The sequence below is a fragment of the Ammodytes marinus genome, assembly GCF_949987685.1.
Source record: "Ammodytes marinus genome assembly, chromosome: 24".
NCBI lineage: Eukaryota > Metazoa > Chordata > Actinopteri > Uranoscopiformes > Ammodytidae > Ammodytes > Ammodytes marinus.
The window spans coordinates 14794409-14818838 of record NC_137228.1 but is presented as its reverse complement, the minus strand read 5'-3'; the positions used below and the strand labels follow the sequence as shown (position 1 = coordinate 14818838).

Sequence of the window (24430 nt, the reverse complement as noted above, 5' to 3'; positions counted from 1 at the left end):
AAACTTTATTTAACCAACGGCAGCAGCACAGACCGGAACACGCAGAGCATTCTACAGAACGCATCACTCAATACCTGATGTCACTGCCCACCAACGGACAAGCAAACGCAACACAAGAGCAAAATAAACTGGCTATAGTCCCACCCAGAGACACACTACCACCACACACAGACACAGACAGAGTACAGCAGTTTGGGAGGCGATCCCATGCAGAGCGCCGGCTAAACTTTAACTACACATTGTCTCGATGCGATGAAGAATCTATGTGTTCTGATTCTACCTTCAACACTAAAGACGAGGCTGCATTCAGGGACGGCCTGGCAGCGTTGGACAAAAGCATCGCCAGTCTACAGAAGACAATAAAGCTGGATCTGGGAAGATGAAAACACATGTTCTGATGTATTTTGGATGGGTTTTAATAAGTGATATATCGGAGAGGAAGGGTTAGTAAGTGATTCTGGAGAATGCTTTCTGTCAAAATCAGTGATCGGTTTACTATCCGTACTGTGTGAGCGCTGAAAAAAATCTGGTGTTAATACACAGCCTAGGCTCTTTAAATGGGCATGTTGCTAGCTATGTTAGGCCCCTGTGTTTACATACCGGTTTTATAGAGCCTGGGATTGTGTATTAACACTGGATTTTGACAATAAGCATTCGCCAGAATCGCTGGCTCCACCTCTAATTAATAAACACTTCTTTTAAATGATTTCTTTCTTGTTGTGATGGCGTAACTGTACCTGGGAAGGGGACACAGTCTGGTTTGTTTGAAACTGCTCCTGGATCGGTTTTACTTATTTTTATTCTTAAATGTTATTTAGTCATGCAGCATTACACTGAAATTCAATTGCAATAAAATTTTGTTCAAAGTCATATTTGATTCCGTCAATTGTCTTAAATGGTACAATACAACAGAGGTAAATGATATGAAGTGTTTGGTAGACAGCATAATGATGAATGCATTTTAGTGCAAAAGTCGTGCTAATATTTAGTTTTTGCTGAATTATAGGGAAAATAGAGTGTGTGATTGGTGCATATAAATTACTATCATGAACCAGTGTCCTCTGATTCTAGAAATGCACAATAGGTCTCCAGGTAGACAACAACACTTACCCGTACTTATTCGTAGATTGCACACAACAAAAATAATGGAGGAATAAAATACCAAGTGTTCCAAGTCTTTTATTCAACATAAAGAATGAAAAGATACAAAAAATTCCCCAAAAAAAGCATTAAAAAAAATCATCAATAGACTCGTTCACTTCTTTATTACATTTGTATGAAACTGTAAAAACATTGGAACGTAGGAAAAAATAGGCAAAACCGCAAGAGGTCTAAATACAGTTGTGGCTGTGCCCGGTCGGTGTGAGTCAGTTATTTTGGCACACGGTGCACATTCCCACACAGCTGCCAGTGTTTACAAAGAGAAGCAGAGCACTGTCTGTACACTGTTACAACAACAGTCTCTACAGTATGACTTATATAAAATTACAAAAACAGTTCTAAGTAAAATACATTCCTCTGCTCTAAAACATAAATAAATGATTTCAAAATAAAAGCGATGTTATAACTTATTTTGTATTCCCTTTTTTTGGTAGATCAAGGCATTTTTCTTTTTAGCTAAAGGACGGCCGCCACCAATACACACTTGAACTATTCCACACACACGTACAAAACACCACTTTATCCAACCTGGCAACCCAACTAAACACCCAGCCAGCCGTGGCAGTAAACTAACAGAAATATCAAAGTCGTACAATACGAAATAATATGAAATAAGAAGGACGTAATAGCTGGTAACACAGGAAGTTCAAAATGACAAAATAAAAGAACTTAAAAGAAAAAGTACGATGGTTGCCATATAAGTGCAGATCCTCAACCAAACAAACACATATACAGATGTTTATTTTTTTTTAACAAGTCAACATTATCAAAAGTCACAGATCTGGCAACCGTTTGATAAAGATCCAACATAGTGCAGCTTTAGAGGAACAGTCTGACATTTTGAAAGGTTTGCCAAGATACTAGGGTCGCGTTCGCACCAGGCTTGGTTAGTACGGTTGAAACAAACCCTGGAGCCTTTTTTTCTTTCAAACCTTTTGTTTTTGTGATACATAATATATTTATAAAATAACTATGTCTAGAGGGTAGGTAGGCCTCGGCTTCTTCCTTCACCCTTTTCGGCCATTGCTTCTTTTAAAAGAAAATGATTGATCTTGTTTGTATTATGTCTTTGTGTTCATGGACCGAAAATACATGTTCTACTCCTACTTTAAGCCCTTGGTGAGGTTTGTTTGGGTTTGACCGCAGTCCGATACTCTTGTGCGCACTAAACAACTGGACTCTGGTTCACTTAAAAAAGGCTGTTAATCACTGGTGTGAACTCCATTCACACTAATCACTGAAAACCATTATGTTGTTATTTTACTAATTATTGTCTGTCTGAGTTTTGCCTTTGTGAACACAAACAAAACCGTTTGAAAATTTAAACAATGTATCCAATTTGCATGTGGTGCCAAAAAGTAAGCGGCCTATTAGGTGTGAACGCGACTTTAAAGATGAGAATATTCCACTAGACTAGATTGAATTCGCAGCAAATATTTAATCCCCAAAATGTCAGACTGTCCATTCCTCTACAGCCAGTGTGGATCATATCAAATAGTTAAACCTTCCCTGATGCCTTTAGGTTCAATGATAAAGGTGCCAGGCACTGCCAGATAAAGCCTGTTTGTAGCTATGCTCTACATGGGCACCCATATCCTCCGCAGTGTCTCCAAACCCGTGGTAATGTCCGAAATGTAAGAAGTCCCCTCCACAGTCAGTAGAGGCCCACCATGACGGCCGGTGGGACACACAGCTACTGGGGCTGCTGTTTAGATGCAGTGACCCACATGTCTCAGACAGGGGGCGCTGCTGTGCTGTGTTTTGATTGGTTAAGGCAGGAGGGGGGGACAGACTCTTTGGTGGATCGGGGTTAGTGTGGTTGGTAAGGTAAGGCACTGGCTGGTGATGGCCGTTGGTGTAGTTATCTGTAAAAAAAAAAAAAAAAAGTTTGAAAGTTAAAGGTGAAATGAGCGATATATTTATGTTAAATCGCTCTATATTCATACAGTGATCACTTATATAGTGTGCACGTTTCATAACTCTGATCTCTCAGTCACCCGCTCTGCATGTAATCCGCAAATAAACTTTTCTGGGATCCCGAAACTGGTATCCAATCAGAAGAGAGAACGCTACAAACCGGCACGTCTCACTGCCGGTGCACGTGCATTTTGCACACAGCACCTTTAATGGCATACTAGGTAGAAATATCCTCAAAAAAACAAGCTTGATGGTGTTTTGTGCCCCCCAACGGAGCCTTTAAGGCCCTATCCCCTAACCTTAACCAGCGCTGCCTTGTAGCACAAAAAAACAAAGTATAGCCACACAAAAATAATGCCACTTATGCCCCAGTAGAATGTGTGGTAGTGTGTTTATCTGAAGTCTGAATCTTGTGTGTGTGTGTGTGTGTGTATATTCACCTGAGTGTGTTTCCTGTGTGGACTCTGTGTTCATGCTCTCCTGCTCCTCCCCTCCACTGCTCTGCACCAACTCATCTGAGACAGGAGACACACAGTGAGAGAATCATTAATATCCTCATTGATACTTATGGTGGACAGCAATCCATTGTTTACATCCTGAAGTATGTTGTTGTGATGAGAATTATTGCATATTGTATGTCTCTGGTTTATAGGTCTACTGAAATGCAGATATTATCAAGAGACAAACAGGACTATGCTTGTTTAATACAGCATAAGATCTCACTTGTCTCCTCACCTTGTCAACATTATTTCAATATTTGATTCTGTAATGTACCTACTTAAAAGTGTATGGAAGTTTGTTCTTAAAGTTTAGGAAGCAAGAGAAAGAGAGATAGCAGGATGTATGGCCATTAGGTAATGTATAGCCAACTATTTATAAGTGACTGTCAGATTAATAATGGTTATATGAAGATGGTAAAGCAAAGTAAACTTTAAACATTAATTACGGCCTTGAAGACCTATGCACGGGTGGAATTATGAAGGTGGATCGAACTCTGTGATCCTATGTAGTAATCGGTGTGACATCACAGATGGTAAAAAGTAGGGTTAGGATTAACAGGACAGCTGGGGCAGGGGAAGATTTATATTATAATATAGATTTTGTAATGACAGCTGGTTCCGTATGGGTGAAGACGTATTCCTTTAACATTCTCCTCCTTATGGCTCACATATAATAACACCTAGAAATAAAATAAACAACAACAATTGTCTTACTATCGTTCATATCACTCCTGGCTTTCTTCACGTAACCTCCATCCATGGCGGTCAGCAGCCTCTTCCTGCCGTTAACATTCACCGCCTCTCCGTTACCATGGAGCCCGTTACCCTGGATGCCGTTGCCGAGCTTTTGGGCTTTCGACACGAGGCGGTAACAGTCGTGGTATCCGTTAGCGTGAGCCAGGTCGGCCGCCGTCTGTCCGCTGGCGTTCCGCAAACTAGACGGGAAATAAAACAAAAAGGGTAAGATGGCGAAATGATCTAATCTAAGTATCCTATTTTAACAGTCTGAATGCCTACCACTGGACTTTATAATATACATTGATCATTCATAACTAACTGTTATATTTTGAAATTGTAGCCTTAACAAATTAGCTGCAAAAAATAAAGTAAAAAAATCTAAACTGTCTTGACTGTAACCTGAACTCATAATACTAACTTGCTGTATGTGTTGGCTACTCTGAGTCTGCACTGATCAAATTAAAGTCTTAGAATATGAGGGCTGTTATATTGAAGGGAGGAATCACACCATTAAATTAAAGGTGGAGTCAGCGATTCCGGAGAATGCTTGTTGTCAAAATCGATTTTTTTAAAATCAAAAATCTGTGAATATCTCCACACGATCCGCTACCTGTCTGTACTGTGTGTGCGCTGGAAAATAAATCCAGTGTTAATACACAGTCTAGGCTCTGTAAACAGGCATGTTGCTAGCTAGTATGGCCCCCTTTGTTTACAGTGGAGGAAATAATTATTTGATCCCTCACTGATTTTGTAAGTTTGCCCACTTACAATGAAATGAACGGTCTATAATTTTAATGCTAGGTTTATCTTAACAGTGATAGACAGAATATCAAAAAGAAAATCAAATAAAAAAAATATATAAATCATTTTGCATTTCATTAAGTGAAATGAGTATTTGATCCCCTATCAAAACATTGCTTAGTACTTGGTGGAGAAACCCTTGTTGGCAAGTACAGATGTCAGACGTGTCTTGTAGTTGATGACCAGGTTTGCACACAGCTCAGGAGGATATTTGGACCACTCCTCTTTGCAGATCCTCTCCTAATCTTTAAGGTTTTGAGGCTGTCGCTTGAGCTTCAGTTCCCTCCACAGATCTATTGGATTAAGGTCCGGAGACAGGCTAGGCCACTCCATGACCTTAATGTGCTTCTTCTTGAGCCACTCCCTTGTTGCCTTTGCTGTATTTTTAGGGTCATTGACGTGCTGGAAGACCCATCCATGACCCATTTTTACAGACTTGGCTGAGAGAAAGAGGTTGTCACCTAGTATTTCATGGTACATGGCCCCATCCATATTTCCTTTGATGCAGTGAAGTCCACCTGTCCCCTTAGCAGAGACACACCCCCAAAGCATAATGCTTCAACCTCCATGCTTGACTTTGGGGATGGTGTTCTTGGGGTCATAGTCAGAATTCCTCTTCCTCCAAACATGGCGAGTCACTGTGATACCAAATAACTTGATTTTGTTCTAATCTGACCACATCACCTTATCCCAAGCATTCCCTGAGTCGTTCAGGTGTTCATTGGCTAACTTCAGACGGTTCTGTATATGTCCCTTCTTGAGCAGGGGGACTTTACGGGCACTACAGGATTTCAATCCATTACGGCATAGTGTGTTACCAATGCTGTTCTTGATGACTGTGGTCCCAGCTGCTTTGGGATCATAAACAGGCTCCTCCCGTGTAGATCTGGGCTGATCCCTCACCTTTCTCATGATCATTGATACCCCACGAGGTGAGATCTTGCATGGAGCCCCAGACCGAGGGAGATTGATGGTCATTTTGTGTTTCTTTAATTTTCGAAAAATCGCACCAACAGTTGTTTCCTTCTCACCCAGCTTCTCGCCAATGGTCTTGTAGTCTGTTCCGGCCTTGTGCAGGTCTACAATCTTGTCCCTGATGTCCTTAGACAGTTCTTTGGTCTTGCCCATGATGGAGATGTTGGAGTTTGATTTATTGACTCTGTGGACAGGTGTCTTTTATACAGGTAACAACTTGAGACAGGTATGTTTTTATAAACCTAGCTTGAAAATTATAGAACGCTCATCTCTTTGTAAGTGGGCAAATTTACAAAATCGTTGAGGGATCAAATACTTATTTCCTCCACTGTACATACCAGTTAACAGAGCCTAGGCTGTGTATAAACACCAGATTTTTTCCCCCAGTGCACACACAGTACAGACAGGTAGATATTCTAAGATTTTGAGAAAGTGATTTTGACAACAAGCTTTCTCAAGAATTGCTGACTCCACCTTTAAAACAAAGGAGAATAAATAGAATTTGGCCATATTTGTGAATTCATTGAATTCATGTAACTATTTAAGTCATTCAATGATGTGCTATTTCAAACTGTTATGGCCAAAGATTCAAAAACCTATTAAATATCAACAACTAAAACTATCAACAACTAAAACGTATCCTCCGTAGTACAGAACACGAACATTTAAGAACATTTCAGTTTTATCTTCAGTTTAAAGAACTCAGTCCTGTTTACCTTAAAAAAAGTTAGTCAGTTAATCCTATCCCCTTCTACAAAACGTAAACAAGTTTTCAGACTGTGTAGGCCTGTGTAGAAAACCCATGTATTAAAGGTGCAGTGTGTAATTTCTGATTAGTTAGTGGCATCTAGTGGTGAAAGTTATAGAATGCAACACTCCCTTAGTAACCCTGCTTCGAATAGTTACAGATGTTATGGTGGCCTTCAAGGACAAGAAGCTATAGAGTTACTGAAGATGGCATCATCCACCACTGCCTCAAGTCTTTCCACAATATCAAGTGATGAGGTGAAGATGTATTTAGTTATTTATTCTATAGTACTTCTTCTTCTTGGTCTTCCAACAGGTGCATTTCCCCAGGACGCCCCAATATATAAAAATGCATATGGCCGTTAAGTTTGTCCATTCTGTGCTACTGTAGAAACATGGCGGTGCAATATAGCGGCCTCAGCGCCCTGCTTGTATATAGATATCAAAGGCTCATTCTAAGCTATTAAAAAAGACAACAACTTTGATTATCAAACGATCATACACTAACTAAAACATACTCATGATGATATTTAATTTCTACGAAGTCTGCTATGCAAATGCCAATAAATTCTACACACTGCACCTTTAACATTAGCACGTCTATCTACTCTGCTCTGACTCACTCTGATAATTTCTATAGTGACTCATTGGGCGTATCCAGTTAGTACAGAGGACAATCTAAAAACAGTTAATGTAAACTAAGCATGCAGGTCTACACATGGCTAACAATATCATATTCATCAGTGCTTTCAAATTGCAGTTTAAATCTTTATTTTTTCTTACTTTAGCATTGAAACCAATCACTGCAGGGAATACCTCACCATTTTGACAGCAGCAGAAACTGTAGGAAGCGATAGAAGGGCCAATAATAGCTCTCTGATGTACACATGTGGCAGAGGCTGCAGTTGTGCCTATTGCAGGACTCACTTCTCCCGCTTTCTGGGATTACTCAAGAAAATCGAGCTCAAATTCAATAGCTGTAAAACATCAGAATGTGCAGGGTTGGTTTGTCTTTACAGAATTCCTTACGTAGACATTAATATTATTATAATAGCATTTAAATATGATCCAAAAACTTGGCAGATATAACCGAAATATATCAATCGAGTGCAAAACTTCAAACAGTACTGTCTAATTAAATTAAACAGGTATTGCAAGTTGCTACACGCCCTCTAAACTGTGTGGTGCTAAATGGAAAATGGCCCCAGGCGGAAAAACTCATGATTCATATTTACACTGACACTGTGTCCAAACTAGAGCAGCAACAACTCATTTGATTTCTCTTGAAGTTAGATCCAAATTTTATTGTACTAAAAAAGTTTATAGTTTGCGCCAAAAAGATTATTTGAGCGCTATTTAAGGGATTATTTTGATGACGAGTGAGTTGATAAGAATCTATTTAGCTGAACAACAAATTGAAACAGCCTGTATTGTTACAAAGGCACATACAATACCTGTGTTTTTGTACAATACTGTATGTGTTCATTGATGCCTTACTCGAGGATTATAATTTTTGATTTAATAGAAAAAAAGGTCTCAAATGCATCAGTATTTTAATTTGAACACAAAGCAAGCAGTGATAAAACACAGGGCTTTGAAAGCTTAGAGCTAGATGGTTGAAAAACGTTGTAAAACATTTTTGATGCCACCCAAAACTGAATAGAAAATTACATCAGTTACTTTGGGTTAGAGGCAATTTAGCAGAAGACATGACTTCTTTGGTATGGTGAAAAATTCAAAATATCTAGTTTGGGGGTAGATTGAGGCCTTATTTTAAGATTAAGTTATTCAAGGCCTTTGTAAGACATATTTAAGGATCTCTAGGAACTAGAGCTTTGCCTAAAAACATTGAGACGGGCAGAATAATCTGTTTTCAAGAGAAACCAAAGAGAAATGCTAAATCTTGCATGATTAAAAGTTTAAAAATAGGGAAACATTTTGTAATAGTTACATAGACTTCATAGATAGATTTATTTTGAAATTACACAAATCCACTACATTTTCAAATGTGTCTCGCACAGTGACACCAATTGGTTTTGTAAGTGTGCTACATGTAAATACAAATACATGAGCTTTCCACGAGCGTTCTCACCGAACCATGTCTATCATATAACATATAATGGGAGCATTTTTAATCTAAGCATCTGTTGAAGGAAACACACATATAAAAATCACTTTACATATCCTTAAAAATCAGCTTGTTTGGAAGGGAACGGGCCACTGAAAATTTCAAGAATATTTTACATTTCCAAGTCTGTGTCTGTCTCATGGTTGGATCTATGGTGATAGTTTTGTATCAATAAAACACAGATTTTACTTTTTTTGTCTACTTTAGTCTGGGAAGGACCCAAAATCGCACAGCACGTTTTGGCTTTAAAGAAACAGTTCAACATTTTGAATTTTTATCTTTTTGCCCTCTCTCTCCGGCTCAAGAAAAGGCGACAGAAACCGTTCCTGTATCTGTGGCGGTGCGTGTATTTTTTATATAGAAACAGTCAACAGTCACTCATCCAGGTTAGCTTAACTCACACACTGGCAGATCAATTTCACTGTACTTCAAATCAAGGTAAAATCCCACTTCATTGAAATTTTGTCTAGTAGAGGAAATAATTATTTGATCCCTCACTGATTTTGTAAGTTTGCCCATTTACAATGAAATGAACGGTCTATAATTTTAATGCTAGGTTTATTTTAACAGTGATAGACAGAATATCAAAAAGAAAATCCAGAAAATCACATAAAAAAAAAATATAAATTATTTTGCATTTCATTGAGTGAAATAAGTATTTGATCCCCTATCAAAACATTGCTTAGAACTTGGTAGAGAAACCCTTGTTGGCAAGTACAGATGTCAGACGTGTCTTGTAGTTGATGACCAGGTTTGCACACAGCTCAGGGGGATATTTGGACCACTCCTCTTTGCAGATCCTCTCCTAATCTTTAAGGTTTTGAGGCTGTCACTTGAGCTTCAGTTCCCTCCACAGATCTATTGGATTAAGGTCCGGAGACTGGCGAGGCCACTCCATGACCTTAATGTGCTTCTTCTTGAGCCACTCCCTTGTTGCCTTTGCTGTATTTTTACGGTCGTTGACGTGCTGGAAGACCCATCCATGACCCATTTTTACAGACCTGGCTGAGAGAAAGAGGTTGTCACCTAGTATTTCATGGTACATGGCCCCATCCATATTTCCTTTGATGCAGAGAAGTCCACCTGTCCCCTTAGCAGAGAAACACTCCCAAAGCATAATGCTTCAACCTCCATGGGGGATGGTGTTCTTGGGGTCATAGTCAGAATTCCTCTTCCTCCAAGCATGGCGAGTCACTATGATAACAAAGAACTTAATTTTGTTCTAATCTGACCACATCACCTTCTCCCAAGCATTCTCTGAGTCGTTCAGGTGTTCATTGGCAAACTTCAGACGGTTCTGTACATGTCCTTGGAGTTTGATTTATTGACTCTGTGGACAGGTGTCTTTTATACAGGTAACAACTTGAGACAGGTATGTTTTATACAGGAAACTAGTTGGGATTAGGAATACTTTTTTAAAGCATGAGGACTAATCTGTGGGAGCCAGAATTCTTTATGGTTGGTAGGGGATCAAATACTTATTTCACTCAATGAAATGCAAAATAATTTATATCTTTTTTTTAATGTGATTTTCTGGATTTTCTTTTTGATATTCTGTCTATCACTGTTAAAATAAACCTAGCTTGAAAATTATAGACCGCTCATTTCTTTGTAAGAGGGCACACTTATAAAATCGGTGAGGGATCAAATACTTATTTCCTCCACTGTAAATTAAGCCAACATCTATTTTTTGACTTGTTCACAATTATAGAATGGATTTCATCATAAAATGAAAAAATGTAGGATTTTTTTTTTCACATAGCGTGGCTTGGGATATGTTCCAAGTCACTGTAGAAAAGGCATAATTTATCTGTAAGTCTATTTAAAGACAGATATTCTACCTAGCTTGCAATTGTCCATCCATCACTGTTGACATTTTAACCTCAATACTGTACATCTCACCACAACAGTTAACTTGGTGAAAAGATATGGGGATTGGGGCAGTGATGGACACAAACTAAATATGGACGTGAATCTTGAAGAATCACCATGTTGTTTATTGGTTCAAACCTAAATCAAAAAATGTAATAATTATAAGAATGCAACACAATTGTTTATTTCTACAGAGGCATTAAAATGTATCAGTGTGGCCCGTTCGCTCCCAAACAGCTGAGATTTTCGCGACAGAAGAAAAATAAACTAACAAAACTATAGCAAAACTTCTAACTTCAATGTGTAAAGAAAGTAAAAAGAATAATTAAAAATCTAAATCGGTAAGTGTATCTTAAAACATTAAGCGTGTGACTTTAGCCAGGATTATTATAACTATCATTATTGTTTATTCATTACCAAACCTGGTGAGTAAAGTGGCTCAAAGTAGACTTGAGTTGGGAGCTGTGTTGCTGATTTGAGGTCCTATTGTGAGATACTTACTGCGCTTTAGCTCCTGCTATCAACAGCACCTGGATAACCTCCACGCTACCTGAGCGGGCCGCCTTGTGGATCGGAGCCTCACCTACGAAGTCCTGAAACAAAATGCAAAAAAAAAAGTTAGGATATTAGTTTGTAAAGGTAATAGCTACAATCTTTTTTATTTATTTTTTAGATATTTTTTTGTGGGCATTTTTGCTTTTATTATAAGACAGATTGGAGACACAAAGATGCAATGGGGAAGAGAGGGGAATGACATGCAGAGAACGACCCGGAGCAGATTTTTTATATATTAATTTTATGTTGAGAGGAGCCTGGGACTTCAGAATTTCATTACCAATGACTGCTGCTGTAATTATTAATGTGCATATGACAAAAAAACCCATCTTGAATCAAATTTTTATTTTATTTCCTTACTATTTCAATAATAGCTATGTGCCTACCTGAGAGTCTGGGATAAATAAATGATTATAATTAAATTTCTCTGTTGTTGTACTGACCTGGCTGTTGACGTCAGCTCCGGCCTGAGTGAGCCACACTACGCAGTCTGTGTGTCCTCCGAAGGCCGCAGTGTGTGTCGGTGTCTGGTTGAAACGGCTGGTCACTGAGTTCACTTCACAGCCCATCTGGACCAGGCGCACCACACACTCCAGCTGTGAATAGAATGTTTATGTTTAGTTTTACATACACTTAAACATGGATTTTTATAGTAGGCCTATATGGCACTATATTTCTTGTGGGGAAATAAAGAACACAGGCCATTTATGAGACTAACTGTGGTCAAACAATAATTTTAATTGGCTAGGCCTATATAACTATATTTGTAATGTATATGTTTAAAGTGTATTCTTGCTTGTTTTAAAATTTAAGGTGTCCTTGAGTGTTGTGAAAGATGCATTAATAAAATACTAGGCTATTATTATCAGGAGGCTTGTGTCAATGAACTGTTAAAGCCAGTTCTGTGTAAATAAAGCACAAGAAGTCTTTGTGTTTGTTTAAATACTAGATCTAACTGAACAGGTTTTCATCCTAAAAAATACAATTTTGAACTATTTAGTTAATAAATTTGTAACAATGGGACTTTAGACTTATACACAATCTTACGGCTACATTCATTGTATGTGTAGATTGTAGTGTCGCCATGGTTACAGTGTCACAAACTGACATTCAAGTTTTCCTGTTTTCCTAGAGCGGTTTTGGCGCCTGAATTTTCATTGGCTGCCTCGGAACCAATGAAAACGGAGCTTCAGCTTACTTTATTTATATCTTTTTTTTGGCACATCATAACTTTATTGTACAGTGACAACCAGACATAACTGTTTTAGGGCAGCGTACATCATAAAAAAAAGAAAAAGTAAAACGACGGTTAGCTTCTGCAGCGACAGATTTTGATGCAATTTATGCTTAAAACAGATTATTTCCATTAATTTATTATAACCCTTTTGAAATGGTAGTCGCTACTGTACACAGCGTCGTGTTATGGCTTAGCCTGTGTTTAGGGGTTAGACGAATGAGCGAAGCTGTGATTCAATTCAACTGCTTTTAAATGAAGTACTTTATGTTGTAATGTTATTTGAAGTTAGTTTGACGCTCTTTTATATACAGTATTGTAGGATTCAGCGTAACTAATTGGTACATTGTTTTCACTCGACAGGAAGGACGTGAACAATTTTAACCTGAAAAGTAACAATATGTCGAATAGAATAAAAAAGTTGCGTTGAATATAAACCGTCAATTAAAATACAAGTAGGCCTACTAACTAGTAGTACTCTTTCATATACATCCTTAGTTCAAATTTGACCCCCTAAAGGAGAATGTATGTCACTAGGTAACGTGGTGTCTAGTCTAGCTAATAACTTAATCTCTACCTGTCCATAGTGAGCAGCCCAGTGTATGGGGGTCCATCCGTAGCTTGTGTCCTCCGCGGATAGATGAGACGGGTCGGCGAGCTGTTGTAACATTGAAACCAACGCAACGACGTCCCCATCCCTACAAGCGCAATGGATGGGGAATTGACTCGTTTCTAGTGCCACAGACATGGGGAAAAATGAAAGTAAAGTCAGTGGCAAGATACAAACGTCTCGCTCAACTGTCCCACGCAGAGCAGACTAGGAAATAAAAAGGTTTAAAACAAAGGAAGAAGGAGGTCCAGTACGGTAGGTAAGCCTCTCTCCAGCCGGCGGGAGAGTCAAAAAACACGGACTGGAGTCAGGAAGTAATGGCAACAATAAGGTCCTACGCATGGTGCCTTCAAGTGCTCCTGACAGAAATGGTCAAAAAGTAAAAGATGGATAAATACAAATATTTTATTTTACTGTTTTTTCTAATAAGTTACATTGCGCTGCTTTGTTTGTACAATATCTGCTGGAAACTTAAAAGCATGTTCAGTGTAAATAAATATTTATAAATTGTAGTTTTGTAATAGTTTTTTTTATTTGACAAGCAAGACTAAAAGGTAAAAAAAAAACACATTTAGGCTATTTAATTTATGTTAATTTAAATGAATTAGATAAGCAAAAATCATAAAACTTGTAAGTACAATTTTTCCGAGGTGCACGTGAAGACCGCAGGAGATTCTGAGTTTTGGCTAAAGTAAAAAAAAGAATCTTCATACATCCATCAATCATACGTCGTTTTTCCCATGGTTTTTCCCCCTAGCGGTCGTAAGGAAATGATTGGCCTTCTCACAAGTAAATATATTATTATTATCCATGTAACTGTCTTTGAAAATATTAGTTTTGCTATTCAGAACACCTTAGTTTTCCCACTATTACGTATACTATTCTGTTATTAGCTTATTGTGTTGTGATGCTAGGTTTGAAACATATGAAGCAATTTACTGATGCTATGCTATTGCTAATCGTCCCACAGCAGACGTAGGAGAAGGTAAACAAACCGACCACAATATGGCAGCGGCATTGGGCGGGAAATCATCGGCCCTGAGTCTTGAAGCGAAGGAAAAGGCGAAGAAACAGGTACTCAACCAAGCTTTAGAAACACATATTTCATTTACCTTTATTTATACTCGAGAGATCATTGTGGGGTGACCCTCATTTACAATGATGTCGAGTCCAATCAATATCTGATGATCAATGCTTTGCCTATTCATATCAACAAGTGGACAGTTGACTTTTCTATTGTATTTGCTAACCCCCCCCCCCCCCCCCCCAAACACAAACTGAACACAACACTATTCTACACAATACAAAAAACATAGTTTGAAGACCTCAGTGCTATATGTGATTTTAGGATGCTCACCTCCATATTGGGTAATGTAAGGTTCCCCTAGGCCTAACTGCACTGTCCTAGAATTAGCCTACAAAAAACAATTGGAGCTTCATGGCCAAACCATAGACTGTAGGCTATACTGTTTAACATGAATATTCTTGACTGGCTGTGTCATTCACCAGACCTCAGTCCAATCGATCACATGTTTGACTGACTGGACAAGCAAGAATCAATGGGGTCATCATCCCTATGCTCCTGAAATTGGAGAAAGGTCCAGGGCAGGCATCACAGCTTGGTGGTTTGGGGAGTGACACACACCCAATCACACGCACACACACACACACACACACACACACGCACGCACGCACGCACGCACACACACACACACGCATGCACGCACACACACACACACGCACACACACACACTCACACACAATACATACTATTCTCTATTATATAGTTAGATTACTAAGAAATGTGGGAACATAGATACACTCCTGAAAGTCAAGAATGGCTTCATTGGCCTGGGAGATACAGCGGATGTGTTGTGTGTTATGTGGTGGCTGGATAGAGCAGCAGGTCATGACATTTTTAATATATCCGTGTATTAAACCTGCAGTGTGTAGAATTTTGGGTTTTATTTCCTAGCAGATTTTGTAGAAAGTAATTATAATATCCATAAGTACGTTTAATTTAGTGCATAATAGCTTAAATAAAAGTTTTGAATTATTATTTTTTCCCTTAGAAAGGGTCTCATATATGTCCATATTTCTGCATATTTTGGACCAAGGCCTAGTGCCGCCATCTTGAAAGTGTCATAGTTGGAATGTCATCAGGTGCATTGTTTAAAATTTTTAATTGTTCTTGTCCTTGAAGGCCACTGTAGCTTCTGTTATTATTCGAAAGGGGTGGGGTTACCCAGGGAGCGTTGCATTCTAGAACTTTGTAGAACTTTCTTGATGATGTCATATTACACACTGTACCTTTAAAGTATATATTTATTTATTTCAACATATTGTACTTTTACCAATCTTATTTTAATTCCAGCCATCTACATCACTGTCTAAATGTTTAAATTGTCTTTTTTTTCCAGTTGTTATATATTTGATGTATTTGCATTGCATATTGTGTATCTATTGTTGTTCTTCGCTTTGCATTTGTTTGACTCAACGTCATTATAAATTAGGGTCACCCCTCAACTGATCTTTCCAGTATAAACAAAGGTTAATGTCTTCCCATGTCAATATATCTTCATTAAAGGTTATTCTTGTTTTAATTCTATTAATTTGTTGTTTTAATGTGTATTATGTATTTAAATCTTGCCCCTGTAAAGCACTTTTGAATGGCCTTGCGTCTGAATTGTGCCATAGAAATAAACTTGCCTTGCATTTTCTGTCAGGATGGTTTTGTGCGTGTGAGGAAGAGAGATCTGGAGAAGTTGACCACGGAGGTGATGCAGCTCAGAGAGTTCCTGCCCAGAGTCCTGAACCGAGATCTGATCGAGACGCTGCGCAAAGCTAAAGCCGCTCAGACAAGTATGCTTCCATTACACTTACTGGGTGTGTGTGTGTGTGTGTGCGTGTGTGTGTGTGTGTGTGTGTGTGTGTGTGTGTGTGTGTGTGTGTGTGTGTGTGCGCGCGTGCATGTGTGTGCGTGAGAGTGTGTGTAAAAGTGCTGGAGAGATGAATCAACCAAATCTGTCCCTTTGATTAAACATCTTCTTCAATGTGTAGCAGCAAGTACAGTTATGGTTCATTTACCGCAGGTTTATATGACCTAAACATGGGATACCTACAAACAATTTGTGTGTGTGTGTGTGTGTGTGTGTGTGTGTGTGTGTGTGTGTGTGTGTGTGTGTGTGTGTGTGTGTGTGTGTGTGTGTGTGTGTGTGTGTGTTTAGTGAAGGAACATCTCGTAAAGGAACAGGACCAGCTGCGTCAGGAGTGTCAGCACCTTCAGTCCCGACTAGATGCAGTGCAGACAGAATGTCAGAAAGAGAGAGAGGTGAGACTGAGAGGGTTACGACAAATAGTTTTTTAACTGGAGATGGTAGTTTTTATAAAACTAGTGGTGGCTGCTATTACATCTACGGTGCCCACCATCTCTACCATTGTGTCCTTGAGCAAGACACTTAACCCCCTAACTGCTCCAGGGGTACTGTACTATGGCTGACCCTGTGCTAGGAGAGGGGAGATGCAAGAAAGACAAATTTCAATGTGCCCTGTGTATACTGTATTAGGTTCACACTGTATGTGTGGCGCATGCAAAATGGGTCGTATTCTTACACAGTCTGTCTGCATGTGTGTGTAAGTATGTATTTGTGTGTGTGTGTGTGTGTGTGTGTGTGTGTGTGTGTGTGTGTGTGTGTGTGTGTGTGTGTGTGTGTGTGTGTGTGTGTGTGTGTGTGTGTGTGTGTGTGCAGGAGAAGCTGTTGTTGCGTGAGCAGTTGTGGCAGAGTGGAGCAGAGTTGCAGCAACAGGCAGATTTCTGCTCCGGTTTGGGATCGGCCACTTGCAGTCTGCTGTGGGGCTGCTCTTCTATGGAGGAGACCGTCACACACTGGCTCGCTGATGTGAGTCGACACAACTAGTTTGTCTGTGTTGAATAAATATGCACATTGTTTAATATCTAACTAATTATGTGTAAAGTTTATATATATTAAAGGTGCTACGAGGAACTTTTAAATATTTCTCCTTATATAGTTTTTCTTAATGCCTTTGTCATGGGTACGATCACCCAGGATCAACAGCTGGTGTGGTAAAAACAAGTGCGCTTTGTCCAAATGGGGTGCAAGAATTAACACAAGCTGAAAGTTCCTCGGAGCACCTTTAAAATAGACAATTTAAAAAAAAACGTAGTTGATTTAACATCTGACAGCTGGTTAATGTAGTCTTATGTCTTTCATTACACACATTATGTAGCACGGGAAGCTGCAGTCGTTCCTGACAGTAGCTGCTCAGACTTTGGAGAGCTTTGTCCGGTCGCTGGACGAGGAAGTGAAATCTCAAACCGAAGATCACAACTCCCAGGAACACCAGTTTGTTCTGGCGCTGGCTGGAACCATCACTAGTGAGTTCATGGATTACTTTTTTATTTATACATGTAATAAAAATCATTAGACAGTTTTTGTAGAGACAGAGATAAAATTAAACTATTTCATCTTATCTGCAATTTCTCCATCAGAGGGCGGCCTTTTCTTTTCTTTTACGATTTTATTTGGTCTATTTTTGCTTTTATTAATGTTTCTATGGAGATGAAATGGGGCAGAGAGGGGAATGGCATGCAGAGAACGACCCAGGCTGGATTTTTAATGAAACATGGCCGTATTCACTCGCTTCCTAAATAAATGCATATGCCCCGCCGACATACATTTGGGCGCTGGTGTCGTAAAAACACTAAAGCTTTTATCCAAAGCTGCCAGTTGAATCCACAAAAACTGAACGTTCCTAGTAGCTATTTAATATGATTGAATATGTAATTTGGAAGAATTCGTCCTGTGGGGCCTAAATGCAGCATAAACTGAGAATGTAACATGCCTGTGGCTGTGTTCGAAAAGCCCTACTAACGTCCTCCCTCCTACATACTCAACATGTATCTACTCCATACTGTCCACTTAACCATCCATTGTGTATGCGAGATTCGTCGGACTGTTTACACTGAAGTATACAGCAGCAATGAAGAATTAAAAAAAAACCTTCCATGTCGTTTGAAAAGACGCAATGCATTGTGGGGCGGTTGAGTATGAAAAGTATCCAATCGATCCATACCCAAATCTGAGCTAAAGGCGCCCCCCATACCCAAAATCTTCCCGGAAGTTAGTACTCACCCGGGAATTTCTCGCATACCCAAACAAACTCGCATACCCAACCGTCACATACTCAAATTGAAGTCAAAATGAGTATGAGTAGGACGTTAGTAGGGCTTTAGTATGAGTAGGACGTTAGTAGGGCTTTAGTATGAGTAGGACGTTAGTAGGGCTTTTAGTATGAGTAGGACGTTAGTAGGGCTTTAGTATGTGTAGGACGTTAGTAGGGCTTTAGTATGAGTAGGACGTTAGTAGGGCTTTAGTATGTGTAGGGCTCTAGTAGGGCTTTAGTATGAGTAGGACGTTAGTAGGGCTTTTAGTATGAGTAGGGCTTTAGTATGAGTAGGGCTTTAGTATGAGTAGGACGTTAGTAGGGCTTTTAGTATGAGTAGGACGTTAGTAGGGCTTTTAGTATGAGTAGGACGTTAGTAGGGCTTTCCGAACACAACCCGTCTCTTTATTTCCCACCAATCAGACATCGCAGCAGTGACTTGTGGGCGGGACTTCCTGTCCACCTCGGCTCACGTCCTGTTGGACACTTTGATGAAACTTCTGGAGCTGATGAAGCCGGGAGTCTTCCCCAGACTGAAAGTGTGAGTGGAGCTGTGGTAGTATACAACACACACACACACACACACACACACACACACACACACACACACACACACACACACACACACACACACACACACACACACACACACACACACACACACACACACACACACACACACACACACAATCTATCTATCTATCTATCTATCTATCTATCTATCTATCTATCTATCTATCTATCTATCTATCTATCTATCTATCTATCTATCTATCTATCTATCTATCTATCTATCTATCTATCTATCTATCTATCTATCTATCTATCTATCTATCTATCTATCTATCTATCTATCTATCTATCTATCTATCTATCTATCTATCTATCTATCTATCTATCTATCTATCCATCCATCCATCCATCCATCCATCCATCCATCCATCCATCCATCCATCCATCCATCCATCCATCCATCCATCCATCCATCCATCCATCCATCCATCCATCCATCCATCCATATATCTATATATCTATATCTTTTGTATATGTTTTGTGCTAAATGGTTATTCAAAAATCAAATAAATATATGATTCATAAAAGCTCAAATAAAACAACTTTTATTTTCATATGAATGTCAGTATCTCTCGTGGCCACTAGATGTCAGTGCTGTCCTTGTGTTTGGCTTCAGGCTGATGCTGATGGCTCTGTATAACGTCAGTATCAACATCAGAGGACTGAAGTACATCAGTGAGAACCCGGGACTTCTGCCTCTCATTTGGACCCTGCTAGACGGTAAGGAGATTAGGGGACACAGCAGTCATTCACAACAATACAAAGGTCCTTTACTGTTTATTCCTTAACAGTACATGCACCACAAACACTACTGATATAGGAATGTTGAAAAGCTGGTGTGCACTATTATGGTCAACTGTTTATATAAGCTTATAAGGGACAGACAGACAGACAGACAGACAGACAGACAGACAGACAGACAGACAGACAGACAGACAGACAGACAGACAGACAGACAGACAGACAGACAGACAGACAGACAGACAGACAGACAGACAGATAGATAGATAGATACATAGTTTCTGAATACCTGTCTGTCCCTCAGATGTGGACTGGGAGGTGTGTCTCCACGCCCTGCGGCTGCTGCAGTCGGTTCTGTTGGAGGAGGAGGTTCTGCTGCTGTTGGGTTCCTCTCTGCTGGACCCTGAGCTCCAGAGCAGAGTGTCCCAGCTCACCTCTCGCTCTCAGCCCAGTCTGAGGCTCGCAGCCCAGCAGACACTGGAAGACCTGCAGGCCCTCCATAAGGTACCACACTCACTTTCATCTCATTTAAACTGTATTTATACTCCAAAGATCAGTTGAAAGAAAAATCATATTCAATGATGTCGAGTCAAACAGCAGTTTTTACTCCATAAGGTACCACACTCACCTACACTTAATCTGGTGTTAATTAATACACAGCCTAGGCTCTGTAAACTGGTACGTAAACAAAGGGCAGGTCAAAAAAAAGGGGGTAGCCACTAGCTAGTAACATGCCTGTTGACAAATTGTAACCTTGGTTTTAACACTGGATTTTCTTTTCAGCGCGCGCACACACACACACACACACACACACACACACACACACACACACACACACACACACACACAACGGACAGGTAGCGGATTGTGAGGAAATATTCACTGATTTTGCCAAAAAGTGATTTTGACAATAAGCATTCTCCAGAATCACTGACTCCACCTTCAATGCTTCAATCATAATGTTATACCTTATTTGAAACATAGCAGTAACAGTGTATTTGTCTTTAAATCCCATACCTTTAAACCCAACTTGGCTTCATAATGAAATAGACGATTAAAGTATTTGTGTGTTTCTAGGGTCGGGGATCTAAACAGAACAGCCTCTGATGTGGATTCACTATATTCAGCCACTGTTAACTTCCCTTCAAGTTATATTATGTTTTTGTGTTAGTGCATTAATTTGCACTTTGTTTTTCAAAATAAGATGAAATGTAGAGATGAAAGTTTTCACCAAAGTTTAACTAATAAGCTAAAAGGAACACTACACTCTTTTATACCTGCACTGTTCACTGTTGGGCCTTCAGATTTGTTCTCATAATTGTGTCTTAATTGTATTTTTACCTACATAATGTGAATATGATGATACACACACATTAAAGATGACGTTTGCACACTTTCAGAGCACTTCTCTGTTTTCATATGAATACACAGTGATAGCTTTCTTTTATATTCTTTTTTTAATCATTTTTTTCGGGCATTTTTGCTTTTATTAGACAATTTGGAGAGACAGAGATGAAATGGGGCAGAGAGGGGAATTGTTGTCAAGTTGTCAGAAAATGTTGAGAAACACTCATCTTATAGACACCAAGAAGGCAAAGCAGTCGCTCTTGTGTCAGTGTTAGCAACTAGCATCGCAGTGTTTTGAAGTGAAACCAGAGAATAAATCCACACAGTAGTTGCCTTTTGTTAATTGTTAACAGCTTTATTGTATGTTTCTTTAGTATGGACTTCTCAGTAACGAGCAGGTAATCCACCGAACAAGGCCTATAGACTACAGAAAACAGGATATACTGTATTAAGACAAGAGTAGAGATGGGGGTTTTTAAGAGAGTCAGCACTAGAATGGAAGCAGTCAGGGCCTCAGAATAACTTCACCCATGGGAAAAAATCTGGGACAAATTTACGTTGGACATTTTACCTCCCAATCTTAACCCAAACCATCAACCCAACCTCTGACACATTTTTAACAACAAATTAACCGTCAGATCATGTACTAAATATCTCTTCCCCCGCTTTGTTTACATACCAGTTTACAGAGCCTAGGCTGTGTATTAACACCACTTTTCTTACACAGCCGTCCCTATCTTAACCATCCTCAAATGGGGGAGATTTTTGACTTTTGTTAAGCTAAAATAAAAACAACGATACTAATTGTACTGTAAGAGTGTGCTAAGAAGATCTATAGGAGGAGATATCCACACAGATATCTTTATAAGAGAAAGTGGGAGAAGAAGAAATAGCCTATGTGGTCTATGTGGTTGGCTATCCCAGTTGATTTAGGCTTTAATGGGGGGTCGAAATCTCAAAATCTCTCCAGCAAACCCCCTATAGTCGCCCCTTACTACCAATTGGTACATCTAGGAGGACACAGCAGCGTTTGGCTTGTCATCGCGTGTCACAGGGATGTTGCGATCGCTGCGACCTGATTCGCTGAGCCCTCCGCTGCCCTTGGGCCCACACAGGGTCAGCAGCCCGTCAGCTGACAGGGTGCAGGTGATCGCTGATTGGTCAACGCTGGAAGGCAGGCGGTAGCGACGGTGGAACTCGCGGGAGATGTAACCGTGGTCGTCCTGAAAGATTGAAACATTTAAAAAAAAGAATTAAGGAAAGGCAAGTTTATTTATATATATTTATAAGGCACAATTCAGACTCAAGGCCATTCAAAGTGCTTTACAGGGGCAAGATTAAAATACATAATACACATTAGAAAAGCGAATGAATGGGAATAAAACATTTAAAAGGATTAAAAGGTAGAGTCAGCGATTCTGGATAAAAAAAAAGGTTGTTAAAATCACTTTTTTGTCAAAATGAATCAGTGGATATCTCCTCATGATACGCTACCTGTCCGTTCTGTTAAAAATAAATCTGTTCCTAGGCTCTGTAAACGTGTGTGTACAGAAAGGGGGCCCAAAGTAGCTAGCAACATGCCTGTTTACGGAGCCCATGCAGTGGCTTTACGTGCACACACAGTGATATTCACAGATTTTTACAAAAAGTGCTTTTGACAACAAGTTTTTCCCAGAAATGTTGACTCATCATTTAGCGGGTCAGTCCAGAACAGTTCACTCCAAGAATGCCCTAAAAACTCTCGGGTTTTTATTCACCTACTCTAAAGGTATTAGTTTTTTTTTTATATTATACATATTTATGAACATTTAATTTCAATCAGATTTTTGTAAAAGCTTATTGAGACACCCAACTTTGAAATCACATATTAATTTTCACTGTTTTAGACCAGGTTAACAGACGCTTTAAACAGGCCTTCTCAGTACTTTAAATGTCAAAGTAAAAAATTATTTCTATAGCACATTTTATAACAACATCAGTTGACCAAAGTGCTGTGCAAGATACAATACAAAATAACATGATAAAGATAGAAGATACGTGAAAGAAAAGGTAGGAGTGGCAAAGTCTCAACTTGTGTTAAAGGCCAATGCAAAAATTAGGGAGTCTTCAGTAACAGGGACTAAATGGGGACGTTGTGCATAAGAGAAAATAAGCGGATTTCTACCTGTCTCTCTCCGTGCTTTCCCTGGATCTCCATGTAGTTGTCGGTGATTTTCACATTGAGCTCATCAGGGGAAAAGTGCTTCACGTCCAGGTAGATTGTGAACTTATCTCTGTCAGAACGCACCTGTTGGACAGACATAGAAACACACACAAGCATTCACACACACACACACAAACACACACACACACACACACACACACACACACACACACACAGAAACACATACACAGAAACACACACAAGAGTGGTCAGAACGACTAGTTCATCAACAGCAACATTGTTGATTTATTTTTTATTTTTTTAAGATTAGTTTTTAGCATCTTTGCTTTTACAGTTTTTTGGAGCGAGGGGACTGACATGCAGAGAACGACCCGGGCTGGTTTCTAACCCGGGTCTGCTGTGAAGAGGACTGAGCCTCTATAGGGGGGTGGGGGGGGCGCTCTAACAACTACAGCACAAGCTCTCCCGTTGGCATTTAATTTTGCATGAGCTTGAACCATCTCTTGTTACGTTTAGATTGTCGAGTAACCAAACTCAAGACAGTTTCTGGAACTAACCAAACTACATCTATCGGATATCAACATGGGCTTTGGTGTTATCTTAACAGTAAAAAACTTTTTATATATATATTAAATCCTCCTCTCTTCATAGCTGTTCTCCTGTGAACTAATATTTCAATTCAAGCCAACTTTGTCTACACACAAGTCTTATTATTACGTGCGTTTTTTCTTTTCTTACATCTGAGTCTGAATCTGTCTGTCTCGTTACCTCGGACATTCCGGAATTGGAAGAGTCCAAAAAGTTCCGGAACAGCGACTGTCTGTAATAGGGGCTGACGGTTGAGGCGGTGTACGGGAAGAGGTCGTAGTCGAACATTCCCTCCCCGAAAAACTGGTCGAAAAGTCGGGCGGGATACACGGATCCAAGGGCCCGTCGGAACCAGGGGTGCTGGATGGCAATATCCATAGTGTACTGAAGAGAATGTAGATTTAGCCTGGATTGGTTTGGTTTGGCTTGGCTTGGCTCAGGTTGGCAGGTCCAGTAAGTTGTTGAAGATAAGTGAGTAAACGTTAGAGGCAAGATAGGCAAGAACAGAAGTGAAAAAGCAATGTAGTGAAGAATTGATTTCCAAGAGTTCTTTGTCGACTGCTCCACTGCACTAGTGTCCAGTGTTTATATATCT

At 39.6% G+C, this 24430-nt stretch overlaps 4 protein-coding genes across 4 annotated transcripts in view; 2 read left to right on the top strand and 2 right to left on the bottom strand.

The window, feature by feature from the left end:
• ccdc14 (coiled-coil domain containing 14) overlaps positions 1-754 on the top strand; it is a gene marked incomplete at its 5' end in the record, with an annotated part of 7141 nt that extends 6387 nt beyond the window's left edge. The window contains one exon of the mRNA XM_080053006.1: positions 1-754. This exon is cut by the window's left edge and continues 45 nt beyond it. Coding sequence (XP_079909132.1) covers positions 1-383 — 383 coding nt within the window. The 3' untranslated portion in view covers positions 384-754.
• Positions 755-2131: 1377 nt separating this feature from the next.
• Positions 2132-13453, bottom strand: ankrd10a (ankyrin repeat domain 10a). Its single transcript, XM_080052660.1, has 6 exons — positions 13206-13453; positions 11838-11990; positions 11341-11432; positions 4293-4513; positions 3519-3593; positions 2132-3026 (listed from the first exon to the last, which is right to left on the bottom strand). Exons 1-6 carry the CDS (start codon positions 13374-13376, stop codon positions 2686-2688), a joined length of 1053 nt encoding a protein of 350 aa, XP_079908786.1. The 5' UTR covers positions 13377-13453; the 3' UTR covers positions 2132-2685.
• A 790-nt stretch (positions 13454-14243) lies between these two features.
• On the top strand, positions 14244-20843 carry hsf2bp (heat shock transcription factor 2 binding protein; the record flags this gene model as incomplete). The annotated part of the gene is made up of 9 exons (XM_080053005.1): positions 14244-14294; positions 15965-16100; positions 16466-16569; positions 16988-17137; positions 17490-17634; positions 18846-18963; positions 19612-19715; positions 20041-20240; positions 20814-20843. The coding sequence occupies 9 exons, from the start codon at positions 14244-14246 to the stop codon at positions 20841-20843; spliced, it is 1038 nt and encodes a 345-aa protein (XP_079909131.1).
• A 1250-nt stretch (positions 20844-22093) lies between these two features.
• cryaa (crystallin, alpha A) lies at positions 22094-24213 on the bottom strand (the record flags this gene model as incomplete). Its single annotated transcript, XM_080052663.1, has 3 exons — positions 22094-22306; positions 23248-23370; positions 24016-24213. The coding sequence occupies 3 exons, from the start codon at positions 24211-24213 to the stop codon at positions 22094-22096; spliced, it is 534 nt and encodes a 177-aa protein (XP_079908789.1).
• Positions 24214-24430: the final 217 nt, after the last annotated feature.